Genomic DNA, 18450 nt, shown 5'->3' on the forward strand with positions numbered 1-18450 from the left:
GCTAGGCAGCACTCATGGCAGCTCTCTATGCAGCTGGACAATCAACAGTCTGTGAACTTTCTGAAAACGATATGTAGTGAGGGGCTGTGTCTGTCTGTCGTTGCTGTCACACACGTGTCTCAAAAGGCATCAGGTTCCAAAGCACTTCACCCTTGATGTCCACTCCTTTAAAAACAAAAACACACTTTTAAACAATGTTTATTCACTTTTGGAGCCAGAGTGTGAGCAGGGGAGGGGTAGGAGAGAGAGGGAGACACAGAATGCGAAGCAGGCTCCAGGCTCCGAGCTGGCAGCACAGAGCCTGATGTGGGGCTCGAATTCACGAGCCATGAGATCACGACCTGAGAAATCGGACGGTTAACTCACTGAGCCACCCAGGCGCCCCGACCACTCCTTCTTTTATCGTTTTCTTTTTCCTTAGTTTGCCTTTTCTTTTCTTTCACTCCTTTGTGGATGAGTGTCGAACAAATCTAGACGAAAGTAACATTAAAAAAAAAAAAATGTTTGAGAGAGAGGGGGAGAGAGAAAGGGAGATTCTCCCAAGCAGGCTCTCAGAGCCGGGATCATGCATGACCTGAGACAAAATCATGACTTGGACGATTAACTGACTGAGCCACCCAGGCACCCCCGCAAGTAACATTTTTATACGTCAACTTTAAAGAGCACTTATTTGTAATGTAACGTTGCTGAAAGAAACACGGTGGAGGAGAGAAGAATCCACCCTGAATACTCTGGATTCGCCCAGGGGCTGGATGGGTTCCCTTGACCCAGCCCCCCAGGCCACCGGTCGCCGGCCTGCACCGCCTGCCCCAGTCGGGCGGCGACACTTCGGCCAGGACAGCGACCCCAGGAGAGTGTCAACGCACGCACTGCGCAGGGGAGACTGCGCGGCTCCCAGCCCTCCCGCACTCGGGGTGGCCTGGCCAGAGCCCCGCCCCCAGCCGCTCCAGTCCATTCGGCCACGCCCCCTCCTCCGGGAACTGGCGCAGTTCCGGCGCCGCGAGTGCGTCATCAGCCGTCGCCAGCGCCGCACGCCGCCCAGTCGCGCCGGGGACACGCTGCGGTTCGGATGCTCGCGTGTGGCGCGGGGAGAGGGGCTCGCGGAGGAACGTGGGTCGCCGCTGCTCTGTCCGGCCATGCAGGTGTCCAGCCTCAACGAGGTGAAGATTTACAGTCTCAGCTGCGGCAAGTCCCTGCCTGAGGTGAGGCACTTCGGGGTCCCCCGCCTCTCGAGGCAGCCGCCCCTCTCCTCGGCCCTGGCCTCCGTGTTAGCCTGGCCCTGGCCGGCCCCTGGCTCGGGGAGGCCCGGGGGGCAAGTGACCGTGCCCGCGGGAGCTGGTCGGTGCCGGTCGTCGAGGACACTGCTGTCCCCGCGCCAGAAGCTGGGCGGCGGGTGATCAGGGGCGATGAGCTTCGCTGGAACTTTTGCAGAGTTCTCTAGAACAGGCGACGCGCGTCCTTTGGGGCTTCTGGGGATGTTCCCAGCTTCTGCCGCACCGAGGAGGAAAGCGTGGACAGACGGGTTGCGGGCATTTCTCCCCCATTTTAATGTCCACGCATCAGCTGTTTGTTGGATTCGTATTGTACGGCAAGTTCTAGAGATACAGCAAGTGAGCAAGAAAACCCACACAGACTTTGCACCTGCAGACTTCTGTGGTGTAGAGGGCGGTGTTTCTGAACCTTGCCGACCTTAACTTGATTTCATCGGGTCTTAGGACCTCAGAGTTTGAAGGAGCTGGGAAAATAGTGATTCTTTTACAGTCGTCTTCACATGTTTAAGGTATGCAGCAGATCCAGCGATGGCAAGAGTGAGTTGTCCAAGCTCACCCATCTGTGATCTGCGGCTTGTTTTTTTTAAATTTCTTATAAGCGATGAGCAAGCCTCTGTCCAGGCACTGCCAGTGGGAAGAAACTTCTAGCAGAAGCTCATTTCCATTTTAAGATTACTTGCTAGATACTGGTGTCGAAACTTGTCATTTTATAGCATGCTGGTGTTAGTTCCACTCTTGCCCTTAGAAATCTGAATAAACGAAGAGCTGTTTCTTCTTCGCTGTGCCTGCCCCCGAAAGATCTGGAGTCTGTGATTAGAGTCTGCCTTTCTTTTCAGAATTCAGGCCAGCTAATTCCTCATCTTCCGACTATTCATCACACAGCATGATCTTTCTCGTTTTGGTCATTCTGCGCATTTGTTGAGAAGTAACTACGTGCCGGTAGCCCTGTTCTGAGTGTTGGGATACATGGTGATAAGTTTCCCTGTTGGGGGAAAGGAGAAGTGAGCAAACAGGAAGACAGCTTCGATGAATGGACTAGAAGAGAGCGTTGTGAATTTAAGAAACAAAATACATGAACATATGGGAGGGGGAAAAAAGAGAGAGGGGAACAAACCACAGAGACGCTTACGATAGAGAACAGATTGGGGGTTGCTGGAGGGAGGTGGTGGGGGGATGGGCTAGATGGGTGATGGGCACTAAGGAGGGCACTTGTTGGGATGAGCGCTGGTGTTATATGTAAGTGACTGATCACTGAATTTTACTACTGAAACCAATGTTACGCTGTATGTCAGCTAACTAGAATTTAAATAAAAATTGGAAAAGAAGAAAGAGTGTTGTGGCGAAAGTGGTCAGAGAATGTTTTGGATAAAGCCTTCAGGGAAGGCCTCTCTATAAGAGGTGATATTTGAGCAGAAACTTGGATAATGAAAAGACGGGGAAAGAGTTTTCAGTGTTGAGAGAACAGAAAGCGTAAATGTCCCCAACTGGGAATGCCCTTGGCATGTTGGAGAAGCCGAAGAGGCGCGGGTGTGGCTGTGGCATGCTATGGGGAGACAGTGGGGGCAGGTAAGGCTGGAGAGGTGGGCCTTGTAGGCTCAAGTGGGAAGTTAGGGTGTTCCCGCCAGTGCTGTTGGAAGCTTTCATCCGAGCTGCTTTGTGCAAACAACTGTAGCCGGGGAGGCCTCACGAATGGGGAGGAGGTAGCTAGGCCTCCTGAAAGACTTGGGCTTTAGAATTACGCCGTCTGCTAAATTGAGCTACGTTAATTTCAGAAGAAAATCTGCTCCCAGAGGTGCCTGGGTGGCTCAGTCAGTTGAGCGTCTGACTCTTGATTTTGACTCAGGTCACGATCCCGAGGGTCATGGGATGGAGCGCGAGTTAGGCTCCACGCTGAGCATGAAGCCTACTTAAGATTCTCGCTCTCCCTCTGCCGTTCACCTGGTTTGCGTGCTCGCTCGCGCTCTCTCTCTCAAAAAAAAAAAATCTGTCAGTGAGTATGACTTAAAAGCATCATTTCCGTATTATCAAGTGTCAGCTATTTGCTTAATGATCTAGTTTTGTTCTTTGTAAAAAATATGCTCAAGAAACTTTCTCCTTTTAATGGTTTGCTTTTTAATATTTGACCTAAATAAAGATGTTCCATATATTAGTGGTAACCCTCCTAATATTTGAGGCTTATTACTTTCCCAATGAATTCGTTTTCTCTTGGGTAAAACATAGTGGTTCTAAAATGTCTAGGGGCGCCTGGGTAGCTCAGTCGGTTAAGCATCTGACTTCAGCTCAGGTCATGATCTCATGGTTTGTGGGTTTGAGCCCCATGCCTGCTTTGGATTCTGTGTCTCCCTCTCTCTGCCCCTCCCCTGGCTCACGCTCTGTTTCTCTCAAAGATAAATAAACACTAAAAAAATAATAAATAAAATGAATAAAATGTATTGTCTAATATACGTAAATATATACAAGAAAAAAAAACCCGGGGGATATGTTAACAGGGTTGGGATTATAGAATCTTTTCACTTCCTCTGTTAATATATTCCTGTAAAGTTTTAACTTTTTTAATGTGAGCACTTTGGTAAGCAGGAAAGCAAAGTAAATCTGTTTTAAAATAAAGTCTCTTCATTTTCTTTAAGTGGCTTTCTGACAGGAAGAAGAGAGCACTACAGAAGAAGGATGTCGGTGAGTATTTTTTTCCCCACCCTGGCTACGTGCATGACCTATGCAACAGTGCTTTCACACATTTGTTATCATATTTAAGTGGAGGTTGACAAAGATACAGGGCAGTTAAAAAGTGGGAAATAAACTTTTTGCCCTTTTCCTTCCTAAAAACCTTTTGTTGTGGTTGATATGTTCCTGGTGGGTGTGAGGTTGAATTCTACCTACTTAAAATGAGTTAGCCTGTTAACGAGTTCACGGATAGTAGCGGAAGAGACAAGATTCCTGGGTCGGAGATGAGAACCCCAGCTTGGCACAGCAGATGGCATGAGCATCAGCGTATCTCTGCCAGCTCCCCTTGCCCTGAGTCCCACAGGGACACTCAGCACGGCCCAGGTGGCTGCAGGCACACTGGGTCTGTGTTGCAGCTGAGCCGCACCTAGCTCGGGAAGTCCGCTGCTTCTGTAGCCGCAGTGAGCAAGCCTGCCGTCTGTCCAGAGGAGACACGTTCCCTTACCCATCAGGGTTCTCGGCTGCGCAGACACCCCTGAGAGACGGCTCAGGCGAAGGCGCGACCGGGGCACGGCAGTCTTGCGGGACCTAGCAAGGTGGGCGGGGATGCGGGAGACCCGAGGAAGGCCGTCTCTCCTAGCAGGGCCGTGACTGCTTTGTCCTCCAGCACGTCAGCATCTTTTTCATAAAGGATAATTGCAGAAAATTTACATTCTTTAATTTATACTGGCTGGGAAGAATAGGGAAAGATAGAAGATCAGTTGTTTTTTTGAGGGAGGGGCAGATCGCAGCTCCCGGGCATCCCACCGTGTAGGTGGGTCGCCTTGTCACCTTAGGGGCGACCTTTATGCGCTCGGACGTTCGTCTCACGTTAGCTGCCAGGATTCGGGTGTCACACTGAATCGTTCTTTTCCGGATTCATAAGTTTAAGGCATTGATCGGTTTTGTTTCGAACAGATTTTTGGCAAATTTTCTCCATTACAGCTTGTCACATGTGAAAGATGATTTATCTTTCCATATATGTTGTTTAAATTAGTGTCTAAAAATCAAAGACTAAGGTGTCGGAAGGGATTTCTGTGTGCGTGAGATAAATACCCCAAGGCAAGCATCTTGGAAGCGGCTTTGTGGAGATAGTTCTGAAGTTAGAAAATGGAAACTTTGAATCCAAGGAAAACAAGAACTGCTCCTTTAGTAACGTTCCCTGATTCCGATTTCTTCTGACCACTCCCCCCTCCCCCACGTTCTACCCAGTGGCCTAGAGTGTAGAAAAGAGGTTCAGATTACTTAGAGGAAAAACTGTTCATCAACCCTTTCTCTCAGCCCATCTCAAACCTGTCATGTGTCTTTCATATTGAGTGGGCCATTCCTACTCAGTTGGTTTGAATCTTATATTTGGGTTTAATTTAATAAGCAAGGCAGTAATGTGCCATGGAGTCATAAATGGTCCTTGCAGTAGACACATTGTGTGGATTGTAGAAGGGAACCAGGTTTTGTGAGAGTCCAGTATTCAAGCCTTTTGATCCAGAGACACTGCTCTAAATCTTAATCCAGCCTGGGTCCTCTTGGCTCAGAACCCTGGTGCCAACAGAGGCAAAGTCAGCTTGCCAGCAGTTTCTTACATAAACTTAGGATTTTGAAGATTTAAATTAAAAACAATTTTTTTAATGTTTGTTTTTGAAGGAGAAAGAGAAAGAGAGAGACACAGAGCATGAGTAGGGGAGGGGCAGAGGGGGAGACGCACATTCTGGAAGCAGGCTCTAGGCTCCAAGCTGTTAGCATGGAGCCTGACATGGGGCTCGAACTCACAAGCTGTGAGATCATGACCTGAGCCGAAGTCAGACGCCCCGCCGACTGAGCCGCCCAGGCACCCCTAAACTTATTTAGGAGGAAAAAAATGGTAAGATTTTTGTCTTAGCCGTGACTGAGTAATGATAGTGGTATAATATTTGTTGTGTTCCCCCCTTATCTGGCTCTTGAAACTGGATGTTTGATATACCACTGTGGACATTTTTTTTTTTTTTCAATTAGTGATGATAGTTTTTAAAAAGTAAAAAATACTGGGGCACCTGGGTGGCTCAGTTGGTTAAGTGTCCGACTTCGGCCCAGGTCACGATCTCACAGTTCGTGAGTTTGAGTCCCTTGTCGGGCTCTGTGCTGACAGCTTGGAGCCTGGAGCCCGCTTTGGATCCTGCATCTCCTTCTCTCGCTGCACCTCCCCCGCTCATGCTTGCACTCTGTCTCTGTCAAAAATAAATAAAAACTTAAAAAAAATTTTTTTAAAGTAAAAAATACTAAGCTTAGAAAGCTAAGGTATGAGCTAACAAAAAACCTTCCTGTGTGATGGGTGGGGCTGTATTCCGAGGCTTGGAGGCACTGGGACATTGTTGACCTGTTCGTAGTGACTGTCTGCATGCTGGGTCTTAGGAGCTACAATGAGCACCTGGTCGTGAAATCAGTTCTTTACTTCCTCTCTTTGCAGATGTCCGTAGGAGAATTGAACTTATTCAGGATTTTGAAATGCCTACCGTTTGTACCACTATTAAGGTGTCAAAAGATGGACAGTATATCTTAGCAACTGGTAAGCATGTTTTTGGTTACGACTTACGTACATTTCCTAGCAGGAAATGCTAGTGTGGGAAAGGTCGCTTTTTTTAATTACCTTAATGTTTTAGTATAAAAATTTTCAAACAGGGGCGCCTGGGTGGCGCAGTCGGTTAAGCGTCCGACTTCAGCCAGGTCACGATCTCGCGGTTCGTGAGTTCGAGCCCCGCGTCAGGCTCTGGGCTGATGGCTCGGAGCCTGGTGCCTGTTTCCGATTCTGTGTCTCCCTCTCTCTCTGCCCCTCCCCCGTTCATGCTCTGTCTCTCTCTGTCCCAAAAATAAATAAACGTTGAAAAAAAAATTTTTTTCAAACATACGGAAATACTGAAAAAATTGTAAGGTGAACATCCTTTTACCCACCACCTAGATTCTCAGTAGTATGTTGCTGGATCATATCTGTCCATCTCTGTCCATCCATCAATCCATCCTTTTTTTTTTAATCCTGTTTTTTTGTTTTTTTTTTCAACATTTATTTATTGCTGAGAGACAGAGCATGAGCAGGGGGAGGGGCAAAGAGGGAGGGAGACACAGAATCCAAAGCAGGCTCCGGGCTCTGAGCTGTCAGCACAGAGCCCGACGCGGGGCTCGAACCCACAAACTGCGAGATCATGACCCGAGCCGAAGTCAGATGCTTAACCGACTGAGCCCCCCAGGCGCCCCCATCCCGTTTTTTGATGCATCTCAGAGCAGGTTGCAGATACCAGTATACTTTTCCCATAAATACCTCAGCATGTGTACCATTAACCAGACTGTATTTATCTACGGCTTTTCTTTTAGGTAGATTTACATGCAGTGAAACGCACAGATCTTTTGAGGAGTTTTGACAGATGCATTCACCTATGTAGGCAAAACCCCAGTTAAGATCTAGCACTTGCCTCTCACCCAGAAACTTCTTTCGTGCCCCTCACAGTCCATCCTGATCCCACCCATGCACCGGCAACCACTGCTCTGTGGGAAACTTGATGTAACTGTAGTCACACGCTGCATATTCTTTTTATGTGAGATCTATTTTCTTAGGTCTTTGAGATGCGTCCATGCTGGCACAGGTGTCAGTGGTTTTTTCTTTTTACCAAATAGTATTTCTTCATAAGAATGTACTAGAGTTTATCCATCCATTCTCCACTTGCTGGACACCTGGACTGTTTTCATTTTTTAGTATTATTAATAAAGCACGGTGGACAATGCTACACAGGCTTGTTTTGGAGGACATTGCTGGGCCGTAGGGTAGATGTATGTTTCGCTTTAATGAGCGGCCACCAGACTTTTTCCAAGGCGGTCAAGATCATTTTACATTCCTACCAACAATGAGTGAAAGTTCCGGGAAGGGTTCTGTGTAATGGACTAATATTTTTTATGCCACTAACATTCTATATTAGTAGTATTTATTCGTTAGTATCAAAAAAGCCCTGAAATGTAGGTAACTTTTAACATGTTATAATTTAGAAGAGCATTATCCAGTGTGTGTTTTGACTGTGATCGTGGTGCCCAAATCCTGTGTATTGTGCACTTTTTTTTTTTTTTGCTGACTTAACATTATATCCATTTATATCTCCTTTCCAAACACTTGCTTATTTGACAGAACTTTTATACATCTATATGCCAGTCTCTTTTGTTCCGTGCTGATGATTGTCTCAGTATTAACACATTTCTTAGTCTCCGGTTCATATGTATGAATTATATATACTGTATATGGTTTAAATATGTCAACAGTTATATAATATATAACGTGTTACATGTGTGTGTATATTTGTATGTTATACTGCATAACCATTAAAAAAAATTTTTTTTTGTTAATGTTTATTTTTGAGAGACAGAGACAGCATGAGCGGGAGAGGGCAGAGAGAGAGAGGGAGACCCAGAGTCTGAAGCAGGCTCCAGGCTCTGAGCTGTCAGCACAGAGCCCAACACGGGGCGAACTCACGAGCTGTGAGATCATGACCTGAGCCGAAGTCGGACGCTCAACTGAGTGAGCCACCCAGGCGCCCCCTACTACATACTATTTTTAAATGAGGTCTCGAGGATTCGAGAACTACCTCATTTTTAAAAAAAAAAATCTTTTGGCTTTAAAGACGAGTCTTTTTCTCTTTTTGATTGCAAACACGATAAACTTATAAAACATGCAAACGTTACAGAATTGCAGAAGACACAATGTGAAATGCCCTAGAATTGTACTTCACGGGGATCATCACCGTGCTTCTGCCAGCTTCTTCTGTACATGGTGCTCATGCCGTCAGTGTTGACTTACACAGACGTGGGAACCTAGGCGCCACTCTGGGGCGCTTCCCTGTGCTCTCTGCCCTGTCTCTTGTCCTCGGTGGCATGTTGTGGTGGCTTTCCCTGTTGGCACAGGCCTGGGCCATCCTCTCGTGAGCCATGTGATGATTGGCCATCATTTATTGAACCATTTCCACGTCAGTATGCGTTTTATTTGCTCTCAGTTTTTGGCCAGTTGTAAACAGCGCTGCGGGAAACACGCTTTGTGTCTTTGGTACACTTGTGGGTGTGTTTCTCCAGGATAAACTTGTATCAGTTGAAATACAGATTCAAGGTGTACAAACATCACATATTTTACAGATTTGCCAGATTGTCCTCCAGAGAAGTTTATACTAATCACCAAGTGTATGAGAGTGCCTTTTTAACACTCTTACCTACACAGATATTAACCGTCTTTTAATCTTTGCCATTCTGACAGACAGTAACTGTCTCATTGTTTTTGTTTACTTAGTCAGATTATTTGTGAAGTTTAGTAGTTACGTGTGTTTCATTTTCTATGACCTGCTTGTTTATCTACTTTGCTGGTTTTCTCCTTGGGATGTTGGGGAGGGCTGCTTTTAAATTCTTTTTCTTTCATGTGGTTATAATGAATCCTACTTACTTCTAAACAAAAAGTGTACTTAACCTGTCTGCAGGATATTGCCAGTGAAAAGTACCTCCTTTAGGCTTTACATCACGTTAATCTTTTTTATAGGAACATATAAACCTCGGGTTCGATGTTATGACACCTATCAATTATCCTTGAAGTTTGAAAGGTGTTTAGATTCAGAAGGTAAGTAAGAGATTAAATTTGAGTTCATGAAAATAGCATTTTTATATGTGGATAGTTGTCTTCTTTTTAAATTTTTTTAAAATTGATTTTGAGAGAGGGAGGGAGAAGGTGCACATGTACTAGTGGGAGGAGGGGCAGAGAGAAGGAGGGGCAGAGAGAGAATTCCAAGGAGGCCCCACACTGCTCGAACTCACAAACTGAGATCATGACCCGAGCCAAAATCAAGAGTCAGACACCTAACCCGCTGGGACACCCAGGCGCCCCAACTCTTCTGCTTTTTAAAATGGGAATGCGTTGTGTGTTAGTTTTCTTTGCTGTGTAACAAATTCCCATGAGTGTGGCAGCTTAAAACATCCATTCGTTAGCTCGTAGCCCTGTAGGTGAAGTTCATCCAGGCTGTGCCGTGTTCTGTGCTCGGCACTGACCTCTGGGTGTCAGGCAGGCCCACCTGGCTCTTACTCGGAGGCCCTGGGCAAGAATCCGCTTCGCAGTTTCCGCTTGTCGGCAGAATGCAGTCTGTTGTGCTTGTAGGGCCCAGGCTCCCGTTTCCTGGCAGCCGCGGCCTGTGTTCCTTGCCACCTGGTCTTCGCCGCTAAGCCAGCACCTGGTCGTTGGGTCCGTCTCCTGCTTCGAGTCTCTCTCCCACTTCCCCTTCTGCCGGCAGCAGCAGAAAACTCTGATTTTAAAGGGCTCGCGTGATGATAAATCTCCCCTTCGCCGTCGCCTGCGATGTAGTCACAGTAGGCTCCCCGCATTCATAGGCTCCGTCCACTCTGCAGAGAAGGCGACTGACTGCACAGGGGGGAGGGCAGGAAATAAGCAGGTATTTCTGTCAGGCTGCTGGGGTTTGGGGTCGAGAGAAAACAGGTAATGGGCTAAGTATTCTTCAGCTTGTTTTACCCATTCCTTTTTAAAAACAGTACAAACTCCACATGCCGTTTGTACTCTTTATGTTTAGTGGGTGAATGAGTAAAAAGCTGCTGTTCTCTTTTTTAAAGAAATAATTTTCTTAATGTTCTTCTATGTCTGTTTTGGGCATCTCAGACAAACTGGTAGAATTTGGAAGTCGTTATGTTTTGTGAGTTTATTTAATTAGCTTCAGTTCTGCAGAAAATCTGGTTGATCTGCGTTGAGAAATTATAAAGTTTTTAATTTTCCATTTGGTGTTTTGGGGTCAATATAATATGGCAGCTTTCTTCTTATTTTATGGAAGGACAAAAAAGGGGGGGGGGGTCCGGTGTTTATATATAGTTTGTACATAGTTTTTGTGTTGCATTGGAACCTTTGCCTCAGGTTTGCATTGTTATGAAGAATGTGGATTGGTAATTGTAATTTTTCTTAACTGTTTTCTTGTTTTTCAGTTGTCACCTTTGAAACTTTGTCTGATGACTATTCAAAGGTACGCTTGATAGTATTGGGTCCTCAAGAAGTCATGAGAAGTATTTTTGTAATGTTCCTGTTGTTACATTAAAAATAGCTGTGTGGTAAAATAAAACCCATTATTTTCTATGAATATATTTTTTAGTTTGACACACATGTGATATATAGAATATCTTTTAAAAGGACAGTGAGAGCGATAGCCTTTGGCCAGTCTAATACCAAAATAAGTTTCCTGGATTGCATATGAAACTTCATCTGTGTTGTCAAGAATTGTTAGCGGCCATCTTTTTCAGACCATGTTAGATTGTAGATTTGTGATTTTTAATTTTTACATTGACACTGGTGTTATTTGCCAAGCTGCTTTCGTATGTGAAAAGTAAAATAACATTGTTATATGCTTAATTTTCTTAACACTGCAAATAGGTAGCTGTGGAACAGTTCTGAGACAGCTCGAAACACAGCTAAATATATATATTTTTTTCTTTTCTTTTTTGGTCCCATTAGTCCGTCTCTCAACCCTTAGGTCGTGTTTGGTAGTTACAAAGTTGTCAGTAGAGTACCTCATTCAATTTAAAATTAAAAGTTTTTGAAAGTAAAGTAAAAGCTTAGTGACGTCAGATGTCATCTGTAAGGAAAATTGAATTTTCTGAGCTGACGGGACTTTATGTATTGTCCTCAGTTCGGAGACTGGAGCCCAGTTGATTCTTTTGCCTGTGGTGGTCATTAATCATGTGTTCGGGGACATGCCATTTTATAGTGTATTTTTCCCTAGGTATTGATGGGTTTGCTTCTAAATACCATCTGCAGTTTCTAAGATACCTTTGTAATATATTAACATTAGGTTGATACAGGGAGTTTATCAAACCCTGAGTGGTAATTGTGAGATTATTAAACTGTGTTCTTCAGGAAAGTAAGAGATTACTCTCTGAAGTTGCCAGACATTGCTCTGTGCTCTAAAGTGCCGGGGCCAGGTGCACGAAGGGCATTTGTTTTCAGTCTCTCTCGGAGGGCAAGAAAAGCTTTCCTGGGGTGCAAGAAGGCATTACGGAGGCAGGGCAGAGCTTTGATTCTTAGTCCCGGTCCTTGGTCACCATGGAGACTTGTGCACACAGAGCGGGTGGGAGAGATCGCCGTTTCTCCTGCTTTGTCAGTTCTAGTGATGATGAAATAAATGCTTTTCCTAGAAACCTCAGCAAACTGATTTTCTTCTTTCATTTTCAGGCTGTTTTTTTACATAATGATAGATACATCGAATTTCACTCACAATCGGGTTTTTACTACAAAACCAGAATACCAAAGTTTGGGAGAGATTTCTCCTACCACTATCCGTCCTGTGACTTGTACTTTGTTGGCGCGAGGTATTGGGGCTGATCACCTTTGCTTTCTCCTTTCCACCTCCAACTTCTGTTCTTAAAATCGAGGAGAGGAATCAAGAGAGGGATAAGACATGGTCCCTCAAAGGGTATAGTTCCAAAGTCACTGCTCATTTAGAAATTGACTTTTATTAGCGGCGTGCTCTGACTCTAGAGCAACATGGGTACCTAATAGCGGTCTTAGTGGTGGTGAAGTCGGTTGCGGAACCCCATCGCATGACATTTTGAAACCTCATTTTTAAATACCACCTTCTATATGATGATAAAAATGATAAATCATTTTAGAAAATTGGGAGAATATTGTCAAAAGTATGAATAAAAAAACCCCATGATCATGTCGCCTTAATAGTGTTTTATTGTATTTCTTCTAGTCTTATATATACCTATAGATCCATTTTGGATCTTGGATTCTCTGTGTTTTTAAATAACATTCTTCTTAATAAGTTCATAATATTTTCTTGTCACGTGAGTTGTTTAAATCACTTTTACACGTGAACAGACTCACAAATAAGGTGATTATTGTTTAGGCTTAAGATACATTTGGGTGTTTTTGGAGAGAAGTAATGCCTTGTAAGCCAGAAATGTATATATGTATGTAGGTGTGTATATATATATATAGGTTTCTAAAATTTATGTTTACTTGAAGCAGAGTTCATTGCCATTTACCAGATTTCTAACTTTATTCATTACTTTGCAGCTCTGAAGTTTATAGATTAAATTTAGAACAAGGACGGTACTTGAACCCTCTACAGACGGATGCTGCGTGAGTGTCTTTTCAGAATCCGGGTGTTTCTCTCGGCCAGGAGGGGGAGCCAGACGCTCAAGTTATCAGATAGCTTGTTGCATTTAAGCAGAGCTCTGGGCAACTTGGTTAAAAAGAGTTTCAATTTGTCTTGAACATAAAATTCACCAGAAGACCTGGTGGTTTCTTTAAACTTTTAATTTTTTTGGCAGACTAGAAAATTTTTATAACTCACTAAGAAGTCCGGTTTATTGTTTTTTGCAGTGTTCTTTAAATTCTCATGATTTTGTTCTGTGATATTAATCTCTCGTGGAGACATTTTGAATTAACTTGGAGTTTCATTTTTAAAATTTTATTTTTTGTGTTTTTGCTGGCAGACGTTTTCGGTTTTTTCAAGTTTTCCTTTGATTATACATTATAGTCTCCATTTTTGTCTTATTCAAAGAGAAATCCTTAAGAATACATTAGTCATAATCATAATACTGAGTAACAGTAAGAGTGATAATAGTGAAAATACTCTGTGCCAGATATTATTCAGCATTTTATATGTATTAGCTCATTTTAAACTTATAACAATCTGGGGCGCCTGGGTGGCTCAGTCGGTTAAGCATCCGACTTCGGCTCAGGTCGTGATCTCACGGTCTGTGAGTTCGAGCCCCGCATCGGGCTCTGTGCTGACAGCTGAGAGCCTGGACTCTGTTTCACATTCTGTGTCTCCCTCTCTCTCTGACCCTCCCCGATTCATGCTGTCTCAAAAATAAATAAATGTTAAAAAAAATTAAAAAAAACAAAACAAAACTTATAACAATTTTACGGTAGGTACTATTAGTATCTCCATCTTATAGACAGGACCGCTCAGGCGCAGAGAGGATAAGACCACGGTCACATAGCTAGTAAGGGGTAGAAGCTAGATACTTCTCCTCCAAGTGTATAAAGAACTTGTTGGGTTTTCCTTATCGCTTTGAAAAGGTTTTTAAAGGTTGGAAGGACATGTAGTGACAAAGACTAGGTAGACCCTGGCTAATGTTTTCACATTGGCTTGCAGCGCTCTTATTTTCTTTAAAAAAAAAAACAAAACTAGAGTAGCTTCATGATGTGTTGTTGAATAATAAAAAGTTATCTGCTCTTTTGCTGCATACTTCCCTGTTTATGGTAGCTATTACTTATTTGTTGAGTGTCTTGTCTGCATACTGTGCTGCACGTTTTGTAAATTGTTTCATGTAACCCTCACACAACCAAAAGAGGTGGGTGAAGTGTTCGTTTTAAAGAAAAAGAAAAGGAAGCCTCGATGAGTCTCCCCGGCCCAAGCTAGTCTGGTCTCAGGACTGGCTTAGTGGTTGCCCGTGTTCTTTCTGCCGGGGGAGAAAACATGGAGAAAGTCAAATGAGCCTTGATTCTCATGGTGGGAGATAGTATTTCAGAGGGAATTCCTCTCTTGTCTCATCTGCCTGGCAGATTGAGTGTCCTTCATTTCTGGTGTTTTTTCACGCGCAGGTGAGTGAGGAAGAACTTGCATGTTTTCTTTCTGTACAAGACTGGGCTGTTTATGTAGAAAGTTCACCGAGTATCCCTTCCGCTAAAATAAATAATAAAGCTTTCCGTTGTTCCTTTCCTGTTTTAGGGAGAATAATGTGTGTGACATAAACTCAGTGCATGGCTTGTTTGCCACAGGAACAATAGAGGTAAGCATATGTTGACTTTATTTTTTTTAATATTTGTTTCACATTTGATGACGAGTGGAGTTTTACTCAAAGACAGAGTTGCTTGTGGAGCCTGGGGGCCCAGTCAGTTCAGCATCCGACTTCAGCTCAGGTCATGATCTCAGTGGTTCATGAGTTCGAGCCCCGTACAGGGCTCACTGCTGTCAGTGTAGAGCCCACCTTGGAGCCTCTGTCTTCCTCTCTCACTGCTCCTCCCCCTCCCTCTCTCTCAATGAATAAACACTGGAAACAGAAAAAAAGGACCGAGTTACTTGTTCTCAGCAGGGTGCCAATGGAGCCACAGGCTACTGGTTGCTGCTTGTATGGAACATTGGTACCACTCCACGGTGTTTCTGTTGCTGCACACTGCCCCCTCGTGCATCTCGTCTGGCTTTGACATTGATCATCAGGAGCTAGATGAGCATCACCAGCTCCACGGGACCAGCGGCTGTGCGACAGCCAGCCTTTTTCTTTTTTTAAATAATTTTTTTTTTCAACGTTTTTTTTATTTATTTTTGGGACAGAGAGACAGAGCATGAACGGGGGAGGGGCAGAGAGAGAGGGAGACACAGAATCGGAAACAGGCTCCAGGCTCCGAGCCGTCAGCCCAGAGCCTGACGCGGGGCTCGAACTCACGGACCGCGAGATCGTGACCTGGCTGAAGTCGGACGCTTAACTGACTGCGCCACCCAGGCGCCCCTGCCAGCCTTTTTCTTAACTGGAGGCACTCTGTCCCGGAGTCCCGGCTCTCTGATACTTACTGGTTTTACAACAGAATCAATTGCCCTGAGGCTTAGTTTCCTCATCGAAGAACTGCGGGTAACACCACCTTGCCAGCTTTATAGAGGTGCTGGTGAGAACCCCGTGAGATGCGCCATGCGGAAGCACCCTACGCTGTAGAGGCGAATGGGATTGTGATTTGTATATCCTGCGTAGTAGCATTCGGGAAATACACAACATTTTCCTTTTAAACTGCAGTGCTTTTGAATCCCTGTTCTTCATGCTTGTCAAGAATTTTCCTAGATTTGCTTTAAAAAAATTTTTTTTTAATGTTTAGAGAGCGAGAGAGAGGGACAGAGCACGAGTTGGGACAGGGCAGAGAGAGAGGGAGACCCAGAATCCGAAGCAGGCTCCAGGCTCCGAGCTGTCGGCACAGAGCCTGACGTGGTGCTCGAACCCACAAACTGTGAGATCATGACCTGAGCTGAAGTTGGACCCTTAACAGACTGAGCCACCCAGGCGCCCCTAGATTTGCATTTTTAATTACAATAAATACTCCTAGTAAAAAAAAAGGTCAGAAACATATTGAAAAAAATGTCATCTTGCACTTTCCAGTCACCAAATCCTACAGCCAGAGTTAATTCTTTAATGTTTCTTTCTAGGTATATGCAGGTTTACATACGTGTTAGGTATTTTTAAAGTTTTTTACAAAGATGAAATTATATACTGTAGCTCTTCATTTGCTTTTTTTAAAACATAATAGTATAGACCATGCGTCTTTATACATTTGTACTTATTACTTATAATGCTAAACTAATTTTGAAAAACTGATGGCTAGGATTCCTTTGTTAGAATGTACTACAGTTGATTAACCCAATCCCATGTGGATGAAATTTAGGTCTCTTCTCAAGTTATTTATGTATTTATTTAAAGTTTATTTATTTTGACAGAGGGAGGGAGAGACAGAGCATGAGTGGGGGAGGGACAGAGAGAGAGAGAGGGAGACACAGAATCTGAAGCAGGCTCCAGGCTCTGAGCTGTGAGCACAGAGCCCTGTGTGGGGCTCAAACTCATGAACCGTGAGATCATGACTTGAGCTGGAGTCGGTTGCTCAGCCGACTGAGCCACCCCGGTGCCCCTGTTTATTTAAGTTTGTTCATTTTGAGAGACAGAGAGAGAGAGTACTGTGTGCAATCTGGGGAGGGGCAGGAAGACAGGGAAAGAGAGAATCTGAAGCAGGCTCCACGCTGTCAGCGCAGAGTTAACCTGGGGCTCAATCAAACAAACTGAAATCATGACCTGAGCCTAAATCAAGAGTCAGACACCCAGACTGAGCCACCCAGGCGCACCTCTCATCAAATTATTTTTATGTTAAAAAGATTAGGATTCGAAATGGACACAGTTGGCCTAATGAAAATATATGAAACTGTGTTGAATATATTATAATAGTATTGTGCCTAAATCAGGCCAATGAAGCATTCTCTTGGTAAGTACTTTTCTTGGGATTACCAAGGGGAGGTTTTAAAAGATTTTCTTCGGAAAAATAGTTTTGTTTTTTTTTAATGTTTGTTTATTTTTGAGACCAAGAGAGACCGAGCATGAATGGGGGAGGGGCAGAGGGAGGGGGAGACACAGAATCAGAAGCAGGCTCCAGGCTCCGAGCTGTCGGCACAGAGCCTAATGCGGGGCTCGAACCCACGGACCGTGAGATCATGACCTGAGCCGAAGTCGGACACTTAACCGACTGAGCCACCCAGGCGCCCCTGGAAAAGTAGTTTTTAAATAGAGTCCTCACAGACCAGTTTACTCCTTACGATACTTGCCCTGTAAGAGAAGGTATCCACCAGAGCAGGCTACTCCCTCACCAGCTGTTTGTTAAGCCTGTCCCTGAGGGGAGACTGGACCCGCTCTTGCCTGAAGGCGGGGTTCTTGAAATTCCTGGATTACCGATTGGGGGGGGGGGGGGGGGGGCTTGACATTTGGTATGCATAGTCAGACCAGACTTCCACAGTCACTTTTACATGAAGTCGGATAGTCCATGTTGGGTTTTTATTTTTGTCTGTGACAGGTGTTCTTACTTACTGTCAGAATCAAACAGTAAGGGCTTGCGTTTTGTGCTTTTCGGAGTACGTAAGAGTGCGGGCTCTAGCAACAAATATTCAAATTTAGGTCACACAGAGCCGTTATGGTTAAAAAAAAAAAAAAAGTTTGTATTTACTCTGGAATTTATCTGCATACCTGTTTTTTTGTTTTTGAAATGTGATTTTTCTTTTTTCTGTCCGTAAAGTCTGTTAACTCATTTTGAGAAGGCATGAAGGCCAAACCACTTGGAATTGCTTGCTGCATGATGTCTAAGATTTCCTTTATTTATCTTTGTGACAGACACATTTGTAATAACACTAAATGACTCACGAGGTCAAGGCTTTTAAGGATGTTTGAGGTCTTACTTTTTAAGGTGGTTGTTATAGTAAACAGTTTTTTAAAAAATCTTTGTTTTTTTATCGTCACAAAATTAAATAAATACAGAAGAGTAAAAAGGGAGACACGTAGCTCCCTTTCTGCCTACCCCAATCCTGTTTCCTTACACTTCCTAAACACTCTTAATGATTCATTGTGTGTCCTCTCAGGGTTTTCTGTGTTAGTACAGTCATTTTTTTAAAAAAGACAGTGGGATCATACTTTTTTTTTTTTTTTATGAGACCGAGGGAGAGACTCTTAAGCAGGCGCCAAGATGGGGGGCCTCAATCCCATGACCCTGCGATCATGACCTGAGCTGAAGTCAAGAGTTGGACGCGTAACTCCTGGATTGAGCCACCCAGGTGCCCCCCATACTGTTTTCTTCAAGTAAACTTTTTTTTTACCTGACAGATTGTGGACGCATTTCTAGTATATGCACATCTAAGTCATTGTTTTCAGTGATCACGCAGTATTCTTAGATGGGTTTTGCCACTTGTTC

General features: G+C 44.2%; 1 protein-coding gene and 1 pseudogene across 1 annotated transcript in view; one reads left to right on the forward strand and one right to left on the reverse strand.

Moving 5' to 3' along the window:
* Positions 1-1010: 1010 nt before the first annotated feature.
* NOL10 (nucleolar protein 10) overlaps positions 1011-18450 on the forward strand; it is an 88717-nt gene continuing 71277 nt past the window's right edge. The window contains exons 1-8 of the mRNA XM_027077888.2: positions 1011-1202; positions 3899-3944; positions 6412-6510; positions 9502-9579; positions 10941-10978; positions 12181-12317; positions 13030-13095; positions 14696-14756. Of these exons, the coding sequence (XP_026933689.1) occupies positions 1137-1202; positions 3899-3944; positions 6412-6510; positions 9502-9579; positions 10941-10978; positions 12181-12317; positions 13030-13095; positions 14696-14756 (591 nt within the window). The 5' untranslated portion in view covers positions 1011-1136. The remainder of the gene's footprint in view (positions 1203-3898; positions 3945-6411; positions 6511-9501; positions 9580-10940; positions 10979-12180; positions 12318-13029; positions 13096-14695; positions 14757-18450) is intronic.
* LOC113592532 (uncharacterized) lies at positions 4710-4867 on the reverse strand (annotated as a pseudogene).

This window comes from Acinonyx jubatus, chromosome A3 (assembly GCF_027475565.1).
Source record: "Acinonyx jubatus isolate Ajub_Pintada_27869175 chromosome A3, VMU_Ajub_asm_v1.0, whole genome shotgun sequence".
NCBI classification, from domain to species: domain Eukaryota; kingdom Metazoa; phylum Chordata; class Mammalia; order Carnivora; family Felidae; genus Acinonyx; species Acinonyx jubatus.